Consider the following 21671-nt stretch of genomic DNA (forward strand, 5'->3'; position numbering starts at 1 on the left):
GAGGAGATTCACTAGGTTGATTCTGGAGTTGAGAGGGTTGGCTTATGAGGAGAGACTGAGTAGACTGGGGCTATGCTCATTGGAATTCAGAAGAATGAGGGGAGATCTTATAGAAACATGCAAGATTACGAAGGGAATAGAAAAGATAGAAACAGGGAAGTTGTTTCCACTGCAGGTGAAACTAGAACTAGGGGGCATAGCCTCAAAATAGGGGGAAGCAGATTTAGGACCGAGTTGAGGAGGAACTTCTTCACACAAAGGGTTGTGAATCTGTGGAATTCCCGGTCCAGTGAAGCAGTTGAGGCTACCTCATTGAATGTTTTTAAGGCAAGGATAGATAAATTTTTGAACAGTAAAGGAATTAAGGGTTATGGTGAGCGGGCGGGTATTATAGTATGGAATACTGTGGTATTCCATAGTAAAGATCAGCCATGATCTTATTGAATGGTGGAGCAGGTTCAAGGGGCCAGATGGCCTACTTTCCTGCTCCTAGTTCTTATGTTCTTAAATAACTATCCCAAATCACAATTTCCAGAATGAAAACTATAGCCCAAATTCTCCAGACTGAGTTTCAATAAATTTCACCACATCCAGAAATCACGCTGTCGTGTGCAGCAACAATAAGTTAGTTGCTGCACTCAGCCACCTTGGAGGTAACTGGATTGTTCAGAATTATCACGGAAAAATGAGGTTGTACTGCTGATATGGATGATTACAGAGCCACTTTTGTCTGTCACATTTGCCCATGTCGAACAGGATGAGCAGATCAATCCCGGGTATAAGGATCTCTGCAGCATGGCTTCTTTGGCTTATCCTTACACCACTATTTATCCTCACTAGATTTTGGTGACTGCACATAGATTATCTAGTGAAGTGTAAATCAGATCAACTGGAAAAAACCGACTCAAAACTCAAATAACTGATCCGAACAATATAGCTTTAAAGAAAATACAAAAGATAGGCTTTGAGAGTCCAATTAGGACAGTTTGATAACCAATGCTTATTTAACCTCCCTGACAAGAATATCGGACATCAACATGGTGAAAAATGTAAGACCATAAATACAGTATTACTGCATTCTTCTGGATGAGAGAATAAGGAACTTACCATCCTTGATCAGCATAGTTGAATAACCACTACGGTATTCCATAGTAAATGAATAAACTTTCTAGCACACATACAACAAACCAAGCTGGAACAGGACAAGTGTCCAAATGAACATCATGAGGTTAAAAAAAAGTAAACAGCAGAGCAAGGATGCAATAATTCTCCTGGAATGGTGTACTCACCATTATTGAAATCGATGTACTTGGAGATCTTGTGCCAAGTACGGTAGTAGAAGTGCCGAACCTGCTCCTTGTTTTTCACCATACTGGCTGGCTTCCCTTTCTTCTTGTACTTCAGAGCTATGTTATTCTGTATTGCTTCAAAATCCTTCCCATGCTATAAAATAAATAAGTACATTAATACTAATGTTCAAATAAGTAGGAACATTTGACTGAAACAAAATGAGATTTTTTCGGACTCAGTTGGACAAACACCCAGAAATCGATGGTGTCTAAGGATCAGAGCGTCTGTGAGAGGTGAATCGGATAGCTTCCACCTTGCCAATGCATTGAGTTGAAGAAAGTTCCAGCTCATTCAAGATTCAATATCAAACAGGTAGTTAGATGACATGATGACTGTCTTGGAGTACTGAGGGAGATGGGATGATGTGTGTGCATTGTAGGACGCATCCGCCATGCTTGTGAATGTGCCCCTAAGATAGCATAAGATTAAGGAATAGTGAAGGCCAAAGATGAAACCTTGGAGGATGTCGGAGGTGACCGCATATTGACAGAATGCAAAGCAGAAACTGGCCTTCGTTGTTAAAAGAAATCACAAAACAAAAGCAGCGGAGGTACATGGATCAACAAAACGCTAAATGGAAAATATTAATGTCCTCTTAGAAAATATATTTTAGTAGTTAGGTGTAAATGGATAAACTTGGAAAACACTGACATATGCTCCAGTTAATTGTTAACTGCCTATACATACAACTCATTTGCGCTGGTTGGGTAGGACGAGGAAAGAATATCAGTCGAACGACATGCAAATGAGAGAATTTTACAATAGTTAAAATTAATTTATCGCAATGTATCTCCTGCACTTTTAACCATTCTTCAAGCAGCTTAAAATCAATTACAAAATAACACAGCCACCTATAATCACAAATAGCAATTAATGTGATCACTAGTTAGTATTTCTACATCAATAACCATCCAATTTCTTCATGGAAAATTCAAATAAAGTGCAGATCTTTATAAAGCATTGCAACAACCAGGTAAAAGCTGTTCCTTATCAACTGGCTCCAAGATTTATAATCTGGATTCAGCTTTCCTGTAAAACTACAATTGGCAATACAAGACACACAACATGCTGATATCTCAAACCAAGGGGCTCTGCAGTACTGTCGGGTGGGCTGCAGGTCCTGTCGGGTGGGCTGCAGGTCCTGTCGGGTGGGCTGCAGGTCCTGTCGGGTGGGCTGCAGGCCCTGTCGGGTGGGCTGCAGGCCCTGTCGGGTGGGCTGCAGGCCCTGTCGGGTGGGCTGCAGGCCCTGTCGGGTGTGTCAGCCTGTGGTTTTATTGCAGTAGTTATGGGGCAGGGAGGTATATCAATGGTGCTATGGGAAACTACTAAAGTTTAAGCATTTATCCTTTCAGAAGACCTTGTAACTCAAAACAATAGCTAATTGTAACTGTTAATCAGATTTTAAAGCGTATGCATTAGAGAACTATACATATTGACTATAAAACATAGGAGCAGAAGCAGGCCATTCAGCCCATCAAGTCTGCTCCCCATTCAATGAGATCATGACTGATCTGATATAATCCTCAGATCCACTTTCCCGCCTTTTCCCCCCATTACCCTCGATTCCCTTACTGATTAAAAATTTCTCTATCACAGAGGGCTGGGTGGTGAAGTATGTTCAAGGCTGAGATAAAGAATTCCACAGATTCACTACTCAGAAGAAATTCCTCCTCATCTGTGTCTTCAATGGGTGACCCGCTTACTCTGAGATTACGCCCTCTGGTCCTAGACTCTCCCACAAGGGGAAATAACCTCTCAACATCCACCGTGCCAATCTATTGCAATTTTAACTCTGGAAACAACTTGTACCTCATACAGCCCTTCGAAGAATGAGTTTTTATCCTCTGCGCTCCAGGACTCCCATTGTCTACGAACTTTCTTCTTGTTTCCTTCTTCCTTTTCTCCAGAGATGGACGATAAACTCTTTGCTGCGGTTTTGCTGCCCCCACCAGTGCTGCCAGCAGCAATGCTAGATGCATAACCAGAGGCAGCAGCTCCCCCCTCAGGACCTGCAGAAATAATAAAAATAGTTAATACGTCAACGAATTTTCAGAAACAAAAGTGCAATCTGGGCCCACCTAGACAGTATTTCCCCACTGCATGGATTTCAAACAATAAAGATTATAGAATGCAACTTTACAAATACTTGCATACCAACCGACTCGAGAACAACTTCTTCCCTGCTGCCATCAGACTTTTGAATGGACCTACCTTGCATTAAGTTGATCTTTCTCTACACCCTAGCTATGACTGTAACACTACATTCTGCACTCTCTCGTTTCCTTCTCCTTGAACGGTATGCTTTGTCTGTATAGCGCGCAAGAAACAATACTTTTCACTGTATGTTAATACATGTGACAATAATAAATCAAATCAAAAAATCAAAATCTTTGTAACCTAATAAATATCTCGATTGAAAACAACCTGAACCAATTGAAAAATATAGACATTTTAGCAATTCAATGAGTACCCACACAATTAACCACAGTCCAGTGTTAACCAAGTTTGATATAGATAGTTGGGCTTCCTAAATTATTGAGTCATAAAGACCAGTAAGGCACCAGGTTTGATCCCTAATCAATGGTGTTGGTTAATCTCAGTCAGAGTGGTGCTGCAAATAGGCTGCAGTACTTCCCAGAATTAATGCACAGAGATCAATGTAGTAAACTGATACACAACTCAATTCTTGCTTTGACCCCCAAGTTTGCAATTCCTTTATGTTATAATACTGCAAAATAACATCAAGGGTAAGGGAGGTGAAAAGATGTTTTGCAAAACCTTTTCACACAACGAGTGGTTCAAGTCTGGAATGCACTTCCTGGAAGTGTGGTGGAGGTAGGTTCAAGAGGGCATTAGATGATTACTTGAATAGAAACAATATGCAGGGATATGGGGAAAAGGCAGGGGAATGGCACTAAGCCATCAGGCTTGTCTAGAGAACCTGTGCCAATATGAAGGGCTAAATGGCCTCCTTCTGCGCCATAACAATTCTGTGAGAAGATCTTGGTACATTCCAAAATCACATGTGACAACAGTGCTGCTTGTAGCCACACCTGCCAGGAGATTTGCTGTCACGATATGCCACACTTATCTGTCTTGTGCCATCCTCATATTCACTGAGGCTCATCTGCAACTGCTGAGACATCCGTCATCCAACCATGCCGAGGCTGACCCCCTCCTTCCTGCTGCGCTCCATTTTGCCCTCTAGAAGGGGGCCTCAGTAGCTTTCCAACTCTGATCAGATGGCTGAAATGTTGACATTATCTTTTTTGAATGGCACTTTTCAGAGTTCTTTTTGCTCTTGCAATTTCTAGCATTCCTTTGTCTTATTATCTGTACATGGAATTATTAACATACGTCTTAGCATCCACGTTTCAAAGGCCCCTCTTTACTTCCATAGGCACATGGAGTACTTCGGGATGATAGGGAGAAAATAGCTTGATTTGGGTTTCAGACAAAGCTCGGCACAACATCGTGGGCCGAAGGGCCTGTTCTGTGCTGTACTGTTCTATGTTTTAGATCTTTACTTACTGTTCAGGTTTCTGAGGCAGAAGGTAAAGTGGATAAAATGTAGCATCTTGAGCTTTTTTTTCCCTTCTAAAAGCTTGAATTTTCTTGTTGTTCCACATCCTTCAACTTCACAAAATTACTATTGACTATCTCTATCCTTCTTCTAACTTCTGCACCACATCTGCTATCTTGTGTTATTGTTTATCCTAAATGGACAAATTTATCTACTTGTTCCAATGTGACATCATCCACTTCAAACTTCAATCTAATTCCTTCCTTACAACTACCCTTGTTTTTGAATTTTTTGGTGTTCAAACTCAATCTAGGTTCTCAGCTTCTAGATTTTACTTGATGCATGATATCTTGTAGGGTCTCCCCAGATGCTGCAATTAGCGTTGTGTCATCAGCGTACCACACGATTGTTATGTTCTTGTCCCCAGTCTTTACCCCCAAAGTACATCAAATTCTCTGAATATTTGTTCAGTATATAGATGGAATAATCTAGGCAACAGTACGCGCCTTGTTGTACTCCTCTCTTCACTTGAAACATGTCTGCTTGTCCACCTTCTAGCCTGATGCTTGCTATTTGGTTCCAATACAGGCTCTGGATAAATTTCACATCCTCTCAATGTCACAAATCAGCAACATGTCTATTAACTTTAGGCGATACACATAACACTGTGCATCAGAAATAATTTTCTAAAATCAAGTAACTTACCACTTTCACTCTTACTTTGAGCATAAAACATAACACACAAGGAATTTGTGGGGTGCAGGTATTATCTAATTGTCAGATTCAACATCATACTACACTTAGGGCGCACAGTGGTTGGCACTGTTGTCTCATAGCGCCAGGGACCCGGGTTCCATTCCCGGCTTGGATCACTGTCTACGTGGAGTTTGCACGTTCTCCCTATGTCTGCGTGGGTTTCCTCCGGGTGCTCCGGTTTCTTCCCACAGTCCAAAAGACGTGCTGGTTAGGGTGCATTGGCCATGCTGAATTCTCCCTCAGTGTACCCGAACAGGTGCTGGAGTGTGGCAATTAGGGGATTTTCACAGTAACTTCATTGCAGTGTTAAACTTGAAACCTTTGAGCATGGTGCTCAGTCACACACTGGATTCTATCATATCCAATGGGTCGCCATATTGTGCTCACTAGAACAAATTAATTAAAAGTAAATAAAGTCCTGCCATTTTAATTCAAATGCAGCATAGTATTTTTAAAAATGCATGTTTTGCTTGTAATGAGTAATTTAAGATGAACAAGCACGAGCCTCCTTTGTCATGGACCTCAATCTGGTCTCATATCATCCACAACAGCTTTTACCAGAGAAGGGTATTTTCACAGTGGACAAATCTCTGAGATGTTCTTCTGAATATATAACCAAAATAAAGTTTACCATTAATGCCAACGTGAAACCGGGACTATGAAAACATTAATAGCACCTAACATCATTGCCAGCATAATCTGTGGAAAGTGCTGGACAATATTGTCACTCCAGAAGCAAATGATGAGAATGTTCTGAGGCAGACATGGAAGAGTCAAACTGGACTCAAAATTAACTCTGTTGCTATCCCTACACACCCTGCCAGACCTGCTGAAGAGAAACAGGGTTACACTTCAGGTTGATAACGTTTCATGGACTGGAAATGTCAACTTTCGATTTTCTTTCGCCACAGATGTCGCCTGGCCAGTTGCATTTCCAGGTTTTATTTCAGGTTTCTAACATTGACAGTATCTTACATCTGTTATAAGAAGAATGATCCTACTGCAGCTGACAGTGGGGTTAATAAAGTCGATTTGCAAACAAAGGAGGGATCCCAATTTCATAAAGACAATACAGTGAATCTGCGTTGGCCTGTTTGCTCCTACTCTGTTTGGATCACACCAGCCGCACTCCCACCAATCATAACATACTGGCCTCAAGAAGGTCGTGCTGATTGTAAGTTCTGATCATTAGTACTGTCTTCTGTGCTACTGATTAATCTAAAAGGCAGACATGAGAAAACAAAACTGCACGCATCTGAAATGAGCAAAAGATTAATCCTACCTTATTTTAAATGATTAACTGATTGGGAAAATATGACAATTTGAATACCAAACAGGATAACAGATTGGCCCAGAGGCTAGTAAAAGGGAGGGACATAGCAGAGGCAGCGGGTCTCAATCTTAGTGAGAAAGAAGATGAGCTCTCAGACTTATTGTTTGAGGTAAGGGTGGAGAAGACAGGGGAGATGGGTTTAAGAAGATGGGTTGGCAATAGAGAAAATAAGGTGAGGGTTATGTTTGCATTCCAGGATGAGCAAATGAGAGTAGGATCTAACAGTGCTTCGTGTGGTCTTGCCAGATCTGCTTTCTGATAGTTGAAACCAGTTGTTCGCCATATCTTTTCAAATCTGCATTCCTTGGACTTCTCCAATTTCTATAGTTGATATATTATATAATATCCTTTAACTTTATAATAGAAACCCAGTAACAAACAACACTGAAGAAACATATATTGAGCATGTCCTTTTAGCTTTTTCCAAATGTGTCAAAAGTATACATCAGGGACTTACTTTATTCATTCTCAGGATGTGGGCCTCGCTGCCACGGTCAATATTTATTGTCCACCCCTAATTGCCCTCAAGAAGATGGTGGTGACCAACCTTCTTGTATGACTGCAAATACAGTGGTTTGGTACAACTGAGTGGCTTGCTTGGCCAGCTCAGAGGACTGCCAAAAGTCAACCATACTACTATGGCCTGGAGTCACATAAAGAACAAAGAAAATTACAGCACAGGAACGGGCCCTTCAGCCCTCCAAGCCTGCTCCAACCATGCTGCCCGACTGAACTAAAACCCCCTACCCTTCTGGGGACCATATCCCTCCATTCCCACCCCATTCATGTATTTATCCAGACGCCTCTTAAAAGTCACTATCATATTTGCTTCCACTACCTCCCCCGGAAACAGGTTCCAGGCACCCACCACCCTGTGTAAAAAAACTTGCCTCATACATCTCCTTTAAACTTTGCCCCTCACATCTTAAACCTATGTCCCCTAGTAATTGACTCTTCCACTCTGGGGAAAAAGCTTCTGACCATCCACTCTGTCCATGCCCTTCATAATCTTGTAGACTTCTATCAGGTCGCCCCTCAACCTCCGTCATTCCAGTGAGAACAAACCAAGTTTCTCCGACCTCTCCTCATAGCTAATGCCCTCCATACCAGGCAACATCCTGGTAAAAGGCTAGGCCAGGTAAGGATAGCAGATTATAATAAAAGTAAAATACATTGCTGGAATCTGAAACAAAAAACAGAAAAATGCTAGAAAATTTCAGCAGGTCTGACAGCATCTGTGGAGAGAAAATAGATCCAGTATTGAGCCTAGATAACTCTTCGTCAAAGCCGAAGATAGCAGATTTCCTCCCACAAAAGGACAGTTTAATGTTTTTCTAAATGACAATCCCGCAGTTTCATTGTCGCCATTACTAATGCTAGCTTTTTATTCCGGATTGTATTTAATTAACTGAATCCAAATTAACCATGGAGAAGCTTGAAATCATGTCCCCACATCATTAGTCCACGCCTCTGGCTAACTAAGCCAGTAACATAATCAATGTGCTACCATATCCGCATTGAATGCATTGCTGTAACGGTTTGTAACCCGTATAATTTCAAATACAAAATGCATGAGAAATATTTTGCATTAAGCAGTATTATGAGACTTTCACATCAAAAGGCTAATGTCATACAAGGGACCAACAGAAAAACAATTACAACCGCAGCAGGAAAGCAGCTTTTATCAAGACCAAAAGCAAGTCTTCTTGCCAAGACTAAGTAACAGCAAAAGCGTGTAATTAATCTGTGACTGGGGGGTGACGTTTTAGAATCGGCTGCATTTTTGAACAGAAATCCAAAACAGACTATTACGGTGACAAACAAACACAACTTGTACTTATATAGCACTTTTAATGGAGCAAGATGTTGTAAGGTACTTCGCTGAAGTGTTATCCAACAAAACGGTGGAGAAACAATTAATCGGCATTGAAAAACGATATTCTCTTGTGTGGTAATGATTAGCACACTTCTGTCATCTTTGGGACACGGTCTAAGTAAAGATGCAAAAGCCTCTCTTCAACATAGCTGTCAAGATCCCAAATGAAATTATTTTGGGTGGTCTCAACCCAATTCCTGGAACACATTGCCATTAAATTAGGAGTCTCACTAAGAGGAGCCATAAGAATGGCCGTGGGGAGAAGTGGAAACATTCACACTGGTGCATACAAAGTACTCATTTGAGATTAAAGTAGATTATTGTAGCAAATTAGAAAAAGCTTACTCTGTTACTCTTGTAAAACTTTAACCAAGGGTGTTTGATGTCAATCTGGGTACGAAAAGCAAATGTTATCCAGTACTATCACTCACTTTTATAAGCAAAAATGTTCAGACTGAAATCAACAATAAAAATATAGGCCAGTTTTAGGACTGCACAAGTGTCTTTCAGAATAGGCACTGTCGATGGACCCTATTTAAGGCCGAGCCTTTCCGAACACCCTAAAGACTTTCAAATTAAAGACTGCATGCAATACACAAAAACTGAAACAGTTGTGTAGCCTAGAAAATAAAACATAAAAACAGTGTTACAAAAAGAGCAAAAGGGAAAACAGCCCATTTCAGATGAATGTGCATCTAAGCTGCACCAACATTTACATTCCAATGTGTCAATTCTTGGAACATGCGAAGTAACATTGATGTTTAGACATAGTGAACACTTGAGTTGCACCCATGTGTTTATGCCCACATACAGTTTACAAACCATTAATCCCGTCAAAAATTATGATACAAATTACACACTAGTACATTGCTGAAAGTCAGCAGTTGAAAAATAAAATCAGTTAAAATTAATGTAAAAGCAAAATACTGCGGATGCTGGAATCTGAAACAGATAATGCTGGAAAATCTCAGCAGGTATGCTGACAGCATCTGTGGAGAGAGAATAGAGCCAATGTTTTGAGTCAGGATGTCCTCTCCACAGATGTTGTCAGACCTGCTGAGATTTTCCAGCATTTTCTGATTTTGTTTCAGTTTAAATGAATATTGGCTTTTAAGCTTGAATGCTCAAAATTGGGGCAGCTTATTTTCAATTAGTATATATTTAAAGGAAGTTGACTAACTGTAGCACTAAAAAAGAAACTCTAGCATCAGTGCCCCCTATGAAAGATAGTTATGTATGGCTAGTTTTACCGAAGTGCAGCACTTTTTTGTTACCTTTTTTGCATGGCTGCAGAACAAGGTCTGCACGGTACTTCTGAGGCTGCTGCAAGACCACACATATGCCCAACTGAGCAGGAACAATGCCTAGCACTAGGGTGAACTGATCATTTTCTTTTAACAGAGAAAAAGATTCTGAATGATAAATAACTTGTGGATTGAGGAATGTACATATGGTACATAATGATTATGGAATTTAATTATCAGATAATTTTAGTTAAGGGCTTCCAAATTAAAAGAGATGGAGATGCCAACGTTGGGTTGGGGTGGGCACAGTAAGAAGTCTCCCAACACCAGGTTAAAGTCCAACAGATTTATTTGGAATCACGAGCTTTCGGAATGCTGCTCCTTCATCAGGTGAGTGGAGAGTTAGGTTCACAAATACGGCACTCTCCACTCACCTGATGAAGGAGCAGCACTCTGAAAGCTCGTGATTCCAAATAAACCTGCTGGACTTTAACCTGGTGTAGTGAGACTTCTTACTAAATTTCTTTTTAAAAAGAGGGCACTGCATTGATCACGGAGGTCCCCCAAAGAGTGACTGCAATTCAGGACCAAGGTCCAAACCAGTGCATCTTGCAAGCTCACCCTCATCTGAAAATTTGAGAAGCTTCATAATAAATGCTACAAAGATTCTTCAGCTCTGATTCATTACAACAAACAGCACCACGGAAGGATCCAGCAGCTCTTAATACACAAAACTATCATTTTATAGCTACAGCATCTTTAATTCCTATTGCCTCATATGCTTTTGAAACAATTATTGTCTGATGCGATGAGGTTGGCTGCATTGCAAATGGTTATAACATGTCTTATGCTGGAAGGAGAATGAGCGGCTTGAAGTATGAACACAGTTCAGTCAATGTATGGTGATGTCATTGGATGATAATATACAACATTTTAATTTTAAGCTATTGGGATGCAACAACGATGCTCGAAAATGCATGTGCTTACACATATCAATGTTGGTTCCTTTGGTCAATTAAAAAAGGGTTTCAACTGTATTAATAAAATGTATACACCAGCAATGAGAGAAGTTGCCAAAAAAAGGGAACATATCTTAAAGGCTTGAGGATAGATGTTATACTGGAGATTTATTGCACTTTTGCGTAAAATGAATATTTTGTACTCTGCAGCTATAAAGTGGCATGCGTCCTTGCAGATCAGTCTCTTAATGAGATTGGGCTGGGTGGGTGGGGTTGAGGGCAAATACAAACATGAAAACAAAGCCAGAAATAAAACTGTAATTATGAAACTAGATGGGCTAGAGCAGCAAAGGGATTTGGGATTACAGACGCATAATCACTAAGAATAGCAACACAAGTTGTTCAGGCCATAAAGAGTACGTTCTAAAGAAGAAGCAGCCGGAAGGTAATGTTAAATTTATGTAAATCCCCGGTTGAACCATGTGAAGCACTGTATGTAGTTCTGATCTCCATAACACAAAAATGCAGCAATGACTGACAAGGATGTTACCAAAATTGGGAGTATTGGGAAAGATTGAACAGGTTGCGCGTCTTTTCTCTGGAAGTGGCTAAATGTGGACCTCTCTGTCACATGGAGCGGGGGCTTGATGCATACCTGAAGTAGAAAGGAATAGAGGAATATGGGAGCAGGGCTTGAAAAGGTAAAGGGTGGAGCATCATCAATAATGTAGGCCAATTGAGCAGAATTCTGTGTTTCTGTGCTGTAGATGCTATGCAATATCTGTAACTAACTGACAGCAATGAACTACAACAGTTAGTGACCCAACATGTCAAATAAGTAACCTCTGCAATGGTGACAATACCATCACCTGTCACAAAATGTTGACATTACTCAAGAGGATGAATGATTGATTTCACGGGAGAGGTTTGATTTATTTTGCGTTTTGTTCTTCAAAATAGAATACCCAATTCCTGAAATAGGTAAACCCATTGGCAATCGAGTTAATTGTCCCTATTTCCTTCACTCAAGTTACTTATAAGCTAAAATATCAAATTCACATTACCCCAAAGTGATGTGTATTAGAACTACAATTATACCATGATGTCAATTATATAAAATGAATAAGTAAGCAATTGCAAGGCAGTAATTTATGTTACATAATGATTGTGAAGTTAAGAAAGAAAATAAAGATGATCACTCTAGAAAAAAATATCGGCTGAAGAGCAAGGGTATGGAATTTAATATTAATTTCATTCAGGGATTTACAATTATAAATGCACCAAGAAGGATGCCTATCAGAATAGAATTCTCATCGTTGGAGATATTTGCTTGCACTGTACATTTCATATATTTTAAAGTCCTTCCTGGCTTCAGCAGTTACTACCCCTCTCTATTCACTACTCTGGATTCTCATTAGGTGCGTTAATATTCAATATAGTTGACGAGGTTCCAAATAGTATCTTGAACACCCTGAATAAAGTAAACTGCAACAAAATCAATGAAATTGCAAATAATCATCTTGCGATGTTTCAAGTGTTCAAACGCTGATGAATGAAGACAATGCAACAACTCAGCCCATCACTTAAGAATACTCATTTGCTCTTCAGTTAAACATCCTAAGTATTGCTCTAATTGAAATGACAAGCTGCGATGCTCGAAGTATATTGCAATTAATTTCAGAACAAGAAACAAACATTCTTAAATTGAATAAATCCAGGTTAGGTGTGCTATTCAATTAGGATACACCACAGTAATCCCGAAAGTTGCAAATGAAGTAAAATGGAAATCAACTTAATAAACTATATATCTGAATAATATAATTGTGAGTTTGACAAAAGATTACCACAGACGGTTTAACCGATGGTCAGCCGTGAATTAGAAAGTAAATGAAATGCAAATAATTTCACAGATCTGAAAGAAAAGGCTTGAACCGTATACAGGTCGGCGGAATGGGCGGACAAGTGGCAGATGAAATTTAATACAGAGAAGTGATTCATTTTGGTAGGAAGATCACAGAGAAACAATATAAAGGGTACAGTTCTAAAGTAGGTACAGGAGCAAAGTGGCAAGACAGGTTGAGAGAGTGATCAATAAAGCATACAACATTTATCAACAAGGGCACAGAGTACAAAAGCAAAGAAGGACTGAGAACAAAAGGTCACAGACTCCAGGTAAATTGGCAAAAGAAGCAATGGCTTTATGAGGAAGACCTTCTCCACGCAGCACTTTTATACAATGCACTGCCCGAGAGCGTGGTGGAGGCAGGATCAATTGAGGCTTTCAAAAGGAAATTGAATCATTATCTGAAAAAGAAAATCTTGCAGAGCTACAGGGAAAATACAGAGGAATGGGACTAGGTGAATTACTCCTTCAGAGGGTCAGCACAGACACAATGTGCCAAATTGCCTCCCTTGTGCGCTGTAACTATTCTATGATAGTATGAATAAAATCCTGATGATTTACTTACGTAGTACTCTACATGACCAAATTATTTTTTATCAAGTTGAATAACCATATATATGTTGTCAGCATGCCAAAATGGTTAAAAATGTCTTGTGTAGGAAATGAATATAGTAACGAAGGAACTAAAACGCTAAAGTATTACAATGAACAGTTATGTTAACAAGTCACAGGAAAATATTATCCACTATTTGTGTGTACTTGCCTGAGCTAATGAATCAAAGGGTCTGACAGAGTATGAACTTCAAGGTTGCACTTGTGAATGACATTCAGATTTGTGACACTGCTCTGAATTGAGATAATATGAAAAATGCAGCATTGTGGAACAGTAGGTCAAATAAAAAATACAGTGAGTGTCACCAGTGCCCTGGTGTCTACTGTTCATAGATCAGCCTCTTGTTCACTTCACACTTCAGACTTGATCTGCTGTTCACTGGAAAAGCAAGCAATGTGCTGTGATGCACTACTACTTTGTAAACTTCAAATATAAACAACATGTATACAGGTAGATTATATTGTTGGGAATTAAAAGTGTACACATAAACTAGAATATAGCAGTTCCAGTGAGAAGAGGATTAAATGTTATTCCTTAAGTGGCTTCCAGTACAAGGCAGTAAGCTAAGGAGAGGTTATAATAATTGCTGGTCACATATTCATACATAATGTATGAATTAATATATACTGAAAACTACTTTCAACCTTGAAAAAAAAATCTTTGGAATATTGCACAAAAGTAAGGGAGTTATTTGACACAGCCAGGCACATACCTGTTTCACCCACACAGGAGTGCAAATGTGTTTGATGCTACCAAACCTTAACAGCAAGAGCCATCATTTTACCTTTTCCTTTACTGTTCTGGAAGCCACTGGAGCCATTCGAAGTGGACGAATCTTTCCTTAACCTCTTGCTGGGGGGCCTGACACTGGATCTTAAGAAATGATGTTGATCTGGGCTTGTGGCAACTGCTGATGGGTCTTCTCTCTTTGTGTTGTGTTGAGAGCTGCTGCCTCCTTCTTCACTCTCCCCATCTCCTTCAGCACCCTCCTCTTCCCCGGACCGTTTGCACAATCTCCTCAGCCCTTCATCGCTGCTCGCATCCACACATTTCGCCGTCATTCTGGGGAGGGGGAGTGGGGGGGGGAACACACAACATCGGGGGGGAAAAAAATCAGTCGGGCACACCTCTGAAAGCATGTTTATTTCCACATTTCTGAACCCTCACAACTTGCAGCTGTAAACATTTTTTTCTCAACATGGCCGCCGTTGTTTTTCCTCCCGATCTCTCCCCCCCTCCTGATCGCTGTCCCGCAGCCACCCGCTGAAAACCTGCCCCTCCTCGGCCGGCTCGGGGGTCCCGAGGCTGGCTCCTGGGAGGGGGTGAAGGGGTTTTTTTGGGGGGTCGACTCTGGAGGGAGGGAGAGAGCCGGACAGAGTATGTCTTCCTCCTTCCCCCTTGAGCTTCACTCCAGAGCCGCGACATGTCGGCCGGGAGCTTGCTGAAACCTCCCCAACTCTCTCCCCGCTTTCTCTCCCCTCTTGCCTTCTCCTACCCATTCTGGCGGTCCTCGGCAGCCGAGACTGTCTTCTTCCTCCTCACCATGGGCACGGCCTGTTGGTGCGGGGTCCCAGCGGCCAAAGGTTCATATTTCCAAAAGTGCCTGTTGTTATTTTTTTATTTCCCCCCTTGCCCTGACTCTCCTTCTTCTTCTTCTCCTCTCCTTTCTCAACTCCCCCTCGCCACAAGGCAATCAGCAAGATATCCAGGGGCAACCCCAGACTTCTTCCACACACATGCCACCCATCCAGGGCCACCAGAGAAGCGGGCAGAAAGACACGCTCGCCAGCAAACCCTCGACAGCTTTTAATCCAGAACACAAATGTCACCAACTCCTCTCCCTCTCTCTGAACTTTGCTCGCTACGTCACCACAGCTGTTCCCCAAACTTCAGCACAAAACTGCCTGGGATGGGGAACACATCCATTATCAACAGCAGCCCAAAATATAGATCTATATATTTAACCCAAGAATGTCATCTCGAGTTGAGTTTATTGAAACATACACCGACTTAAAATAAAACCCTCCCCATCAGAACAGAAAACTCCTCTCAATATTGATCCAGACATGAAAGCCTCTCTCATGGAATTGCCCTATGATTAGGAATTTTTAAATCATTCCTTTTAATGTTTTGTGGGATCATACAGAAGTTTGTTCATAAAATTTTTTTTGCTCTCACAACTTTTTTTTTGAAATTTGGAACAAACATTGAAATGTATTTGCTTGATATCCTAGGCTGTTTCTGTTGGTCGCTTTCAAAGTAAACAATTTTGGTGTTCAGTATGAAAATGATCATTACACTTTGTTTACTGGAATTATGTAAAAATACGATGCCTATGTAAAAAAAAACACACTTTTATCCTTTTATTTAAGGTGTGCAACAACTATTTATCCTGTAACATCCAAACAGAACCAAGAAGCAATGTTCCATAAAGAAAACATTCTGCAGACAAAAATACTGCTCATCAAGAAATATTTTACCCAGCAAAAGTAACTTCTCAAATTCTATATAAAATGTTATTGCTGCCACAGACATGTTTTTGGCTACACAAAGTGTTTATTTTATGAAATCAAGATTATAAGTAGATTGTTAATTGGTGAATTTATCTACGAGTATTGTTGGTTTAAAATTTAAAAGAATACAACATCCTCCCTGCAAAAAAATTTACTACTGCATCCGTAAATTACAGAATTAAAAACTCAGATTGTAGTGGAATTTAGGATCCAGTCATAACATGTGATGCCCTGTAAATATCAACATTTTCATTACTGCAATATTTGCAAATAGTTAAATGCACATTAGAGCATCATAGACAAATTGGCTATACTATTAGTGGTTTAAGAAATATTTCAACAATAGTTTGCACCATTTTGTGCAATTTTTCACTCCAAAGATCATATCATGCAATGGTCACTAAAAAGATCTATTAATAAATTCAGAACATTTGTTGAGAGAGTAAAGGGAGACTATCAAAATGTTCCAGCAGTGTATTCCTAGTACTTTCCTACAAAAAGTTTTGACAAATATCTACAACAGAATATCTGATGACTCACCGGCCACCAGCTACAATACAGAGACGCACAAGCAAGTTATCATCTCAGCCCAAATGTTCAGTCTTTCCCTATTCTGGTTGACACCACGTCCTTTCCCAAGTTGACACAGTCATTCCAGCTCTCGATCATACTGTCAAATCAGTTCTGGCTACAAAATGCTCCTGAGCTCAGCTGATCCTTAGGCACTGATCACACTTCTTCTCATGTGTAAGGCACTTGCACCTTTTTTATAATAGCATATGCTCACCAACCAAACTAAAAAGTACTCCGAAGAGTCATACTGATTAGAAACGTTAACTCTGTTTCTCTCTCTACAGATGCGGCTAGACGTGCTGAGTTTTTTTTTCCAGCATTGTCTGTTTTTATTTCAAGCTAAAACAACCATATTTTCCCAGCTAGTATCTTGACTTCCCGGTTTATATCTCTATCATCTTCGCTCATTCTCATAGCTAAGATTGAAGAGAAAAGGCATCACACAACTTGAAATACCATATGGACTACCTGAAGAATTAATAACACTCAGTACTCATTACCATTACAGTATCAATAGTATGTGATTATCTATAAATAAAAGGTCAACCCTTAATTACATTGAAGATAGTAAGCCTCAAATCATAACAAAAACGTATGTTTTAATAACATGACACAGATACCCACACAATGATTGCAGTTTCGTCATTATAACATACAAACATTTCACACCACTTGATTAGAGTCTACAGAACACAGTTCTGTGCTATAATTTATTAGGTGAAGTACAAAGAGATACAGGTTCATTATTCTTAAGCCTGACTCAGATTCCTATTGTGATCATATCTACATGAGACACACAACTCCTCATTACTGGGGTCACCTTATGGTGTCTTTCTGAGTTCGGACTACACACACACACAGACAGACACACGAGATGTCACTTCGTTAATCAAGTAAATGGGTCTGAATACAACTGTTAATCAAATATAGTTTCAGAGATGCCATTCCATTACAAGGATCTATGAACTGGGGAAACTTCACAGGAAATAAAACAAACCCATCAGTAAACGACATGACATCCAAAAGCTTGTCAGGACACACAGCAAACCAGGGAAAGGCAACAACACATCCTTGGGTTAAGATAAGACGGAATTATTCCAACCGGCAGATTTATTGTTGCATTATTCCCAAAGAGGGGAGCTACCCAGAGAGTGGGAAAGGGGAGAGGGTCTGCTGAAGTGGGTGGCAGATGTCTGGTGAAGAGGGGGAGAGGGTCTGGTGAAGTGGGGCAGATATCTGGTGAAGTGGGGGGGGGGGGCAGATATCTGGTGAAGTGGGGAGGGGGGCAGATACCTGGTGAAGTGGGGAGGGGGGCAGATACCTAGTGAAGTGGGGAGGGGGGCAGATACCTGGTGAAGTGGGGGGGCAGATATCTGGTGAGGTGGGGGGCAGATATCTGGTGAGGTGGGGGGGCAGATATCTGGTGAGGTGGGGGGGCAGATATCTGGTGAGGTGGGGGGGCAGATATCTGGTGAGGTGGGGGGGCAGATATCTGGTGAGGTGGGGGGGCAGATATCTGGTGAGGTGGGGGGGCAGATATCTGGTGAGGTGGGGGGGCAGATATCTGGTGAGGTGGGGGGGCAGATATCTGGTGAGGTGGGGGGGCAGATATCTGGTGAGGTGGGGGGGCAGATATCTGGTGAGGTGGGGGGGCAGATATCTGGTGAGGTGGGGGGGGCAGATATCTGGTGAGGTGGGGGGGGGCAGATATCTGGTGAGGTGGGGGGGGCAGATATCTGGTGAGGTGGGGGGGGGCAGATATCTGGTGAGGTGGGGGGGGCAGATATCTGGTGAGGTGGGGGGCAGATATCTGGTGAGGTGGGGGGCAGATATCTGGTGAGGTGGGGGGCAGATATCTGGTGAGGTGGGGGGCAGATATCTGGTGAGGTGGGGGGGCAGATATCTGGTGAGGTGGGGGGGCAGATATCTGGTGAGGTGGGGGGGCAGATATCTGGTGAGATGGGGGGGCAGATATCTGGTGAGGTGGGGGGGCAGATATCTGGTGAGGTGGGGGGGCAGATATCTGGTGAGGTGGGGGGGCAGATATCTGGTGAGGTGGGGGGGCAGATATCTGGTGACGTGGGGGGCAGATATCTGGTGACGTGGGGGGCAGATATCTGGTGACGTGGGGGGGCAGATATCTGGTGACGTGGGGGGGCAGATATCTGGTGACGTGGGGGGGGCAGATATCTGGTGACGTGGGGGGGCAGATATCTGGTGACGCGGGGGGCAGATATCTGGTGACGTGGGGGGCAGATATCTGGTGACGTGGGGGGGCAGATATCTGGTGACGTGGGGGGGGCAGATATCTGGTGACGTGGGGGGGCAGATATCTGGTGACGTGGGGGGAGCAGATATCTGGTGACGTGGGGGGGCAGATATCTGGTGACGTGGGGGGGGCAGATATCTGGTGACGTGGGGGGGCAGATATCTGGTGACGCGGGGGGCAGATATCTGGTGAGGTGGGGGGGCAGATATCTGAAGTGGGGGGGGCAGATATCTGAAGTGGGGGGGGCAGATATCTGAAGTGGGGATGGGGGCAGATATCTGGTGAAGTGGGGGGTGGAAGCTGCTGATTTCCGGGGCCCAGTCTGCCGTTGATGAAGCGGCCCGGGCCTGTGATGGGGAGCAGCCCGGGCCTGTCGCTCGCTCGCCCGCCGCCGCCGGTATGTCTCACACGTACCTGGAGCAAACCCAGGCCGATTACCGCCGACCCTCTCCCGGCTCCGCTCCGTGCCGCCGCCACAGGGCCGCTCTCTCTCTCACATCCAGCCGCAGCCGCCTCGCTCGGCGCCCAGCGCGCGCAGGCCCGCCGCCGCTCGCCATTGGCCCACCCGGCGGGGGGGGGGCACGTGATGTCAACAGCGCCCTGGCAACGGCTGAGGGCCGTGGGCCAATCAGGGACCGGCTGGTCCCTTCTCCGCTTCCGGGTCAGGGGGTCAGGGTGAGTGACTGACAGCAGCGGGGGCCAATCAGAGGGCCGGAACCCGCCCACTGGCGGGAGGAAGCGATGTGGAGATGCCGGTGTTGGACTGGGGTAAACACAGTGAGGAGTCTCACAACACCAGGAAGTGGATGGATGGATTCCCACACCATCTGACGAAGGAGCAGCGCTCCGAAAGCTTATGGTATTTGCTACCAAATAAACCTGTTGGGCTTTAACCTGGTGTTGTGAGACTTCTTACTGGGAGGAGGAGACACAGTAAGAAGTTTAACAACACCAGGTTAAAGCCCAACAGGTTTATTTGGTAGCAAAAGCTACACAAGCTTTCGGAGCCTCAAGCCCCTTCTTCAGGTGAGTGAGGAGGAGACGCAGGCAGAGTTCAGTGAGGTGGGGCAGGCGGTGAGGAGAGGCGCAGCTCCTCCAGCTGATCAGAGCAGGTACCCCTGTCAACACAGCCGGCCCATCCCCTCCCCACACAATCCCCCAAAACATTCCCCCTCCCCAACCTCCCCCCAAAGCATCCCCCCTCCCCACACATCCCCCCTCCCCACACATCCCCCCTCCCCACACACATCCCCCCCTCCCCACACACATCCCCCCCTCCCCACACACATCCCCCCTCCCCACACACATCCCCCCTCCCCACACACATCCCCCCCTCCCACACACATCCCCCCCTCCCCACACACATCCCCCCCTCCCCACACACATCCCCCCCTACCCCACCCACCTCCCCACACACATCCCCCCCTCCCCACACACATCCCCCCCTCCCCACACACATCCCCCCTCCCCACACACATCCCCCCCTCCCCACACACATCCCCCCTCCCCACACACATCCCCCCCTCCCCACACACATCCCCCCCTCCCCACACACATCCCCCCCTCCCCACACACATCCCCCCTCCCCACACACATCCCCCCCTCCCCACACATATCCCCCCTCCCCACAACATATCCCCCCTCCCCACACATATCCCCCCTCCCCACACATATCCCCCCTCCCCACACATATCCCCCCTCCCCACACATATCAACCCCCTCCCCACACATATCCCCCCTCCCCACACATATCCCCCCTCCCCACACATATCCCCCCTCCCCACACATATCCCCCTCCCCACACATATCCCCCCTCCCCACACATATCCCCCCTCCCCACACATATCCCCCCTCCCCACACATATCCCCCCCCTCCCCACACATATCCCCCCCCTCCCCACACATATCCCCCCCTCCCCACACATATCCCCCCCTCCCCACACATATCCCCCCCTCCCCACACATATCCCCCCCTCCCCACACATATCCCCCCCTCCCCACACATATCCCCCCCTCCCCACACATATCCCCCCCTCCCCACACATATCCCCCCCTCCCCACACATATCCCCCCCTCCCCACACATATCCCCCCCTCCCCACACATATCCCCCCCTCCCCACACATATCCCCCCCTCCCCACACATATCCCCCCCTCCCCACACATATCCCCCCCTCCCCACACATATCCCCCCCTCCCCACACATATCCCCCCCTCCCCACACATATCCCCCCCTCCCCACACATATCCCCCCCTCCCCACACATATCCCCCCCTCCCCACACATATCCCCCCCTCCCCACACATATCCCCCCCCTCCCCACACATATCCCCCCCCTCCCCACACATATCCCCCCCTCCCCACACATCCCCACCCCTCCCCACACATCCCCACCCCTCCCCACACATCCCCACCCCTCCCCACACATCCCCACCCCTCCCCACACATCCCCACCCCTCCCCACACATCCCCACCCCTCCCCACACATCCCCACCCTCCCCACCCCTCCCCACCCCTCCCCACACATCCCCACCCCTCCCCACACATTCCCCACCCCTCCCCACACATTCCCCACCCCTCCCCACACATTCCCCACCCCTCCCCACACATTCCCCACCCCTCCCCACACATTCCCCCAAAATATTCTCCCTCCTCAACCACTCCCCAAACATTCCCCCTCCCCCACCTCCCCCCCAAAACATTCTCCCTCCCCCACCTCCCCCCAAAACATTCTCCCTCCCCCCAAAACATTCTCCCTCC

At 44.4% G+C, this 21671-nt stretch overlaps 1 protein-coding gene across 4 annotated transcripts in view; it reads right to left on the reverse strand.

Moving 5' to 3' along the window:
* The window catches only part of cramp1 (cramped chromatin regulator 1), a 58823-nt gene extending 39359 nt beyond the window's left edge, over positions 1 to 19464 (reverse strand). For 2 of the 4 annotated variants that reach the window (XM_078240817.1, XM_078240816.1), the window contains exons 1-4: positions 19327 to 19464; positions 14342 to 14619; positions 3160 to 3359; positions 1290 to 1443 (exon numbers count right to left, since the gene is read on the reverse strand). In XM_078240817.1, coding sequence (XP_078096943.1) covers positions 1290 to 1443; positions 3160 to 3359; positions 14342 to 14618 — 631 coding nt within the window. In that variant the 5' untranslated portion in view covers position 14619; positions 19327 to 19464. Of the gene's footprint in view, positions 1 to 1289; positions 1444 to 3159; positions 3360 to 14341; positions 14620 to 15052; positions 15234 to 19326 lie in introns of those variants that run through there. The other 2 variants (XM_078240815.1, XM_078240814.1) reach the window with 1 other exon arrangement.
* Positions 19465 to 21671: the final 2207 nt, after the last annotated feature.

Source organism: Mustelus asterias, chromosome 23 (assembly GCF_964213995.1).
Source record: "Mustelus asterias chromosome 23, sMusAst1.hap1.1, whole genome shotgun sequence".
Taxonomy (NCBI): Eukaryota; Metazoa; Chordata; class Chondrichthyes; order Carcharhiniformes; family Triakidae; genus Mustelus; species Mustelus asterias.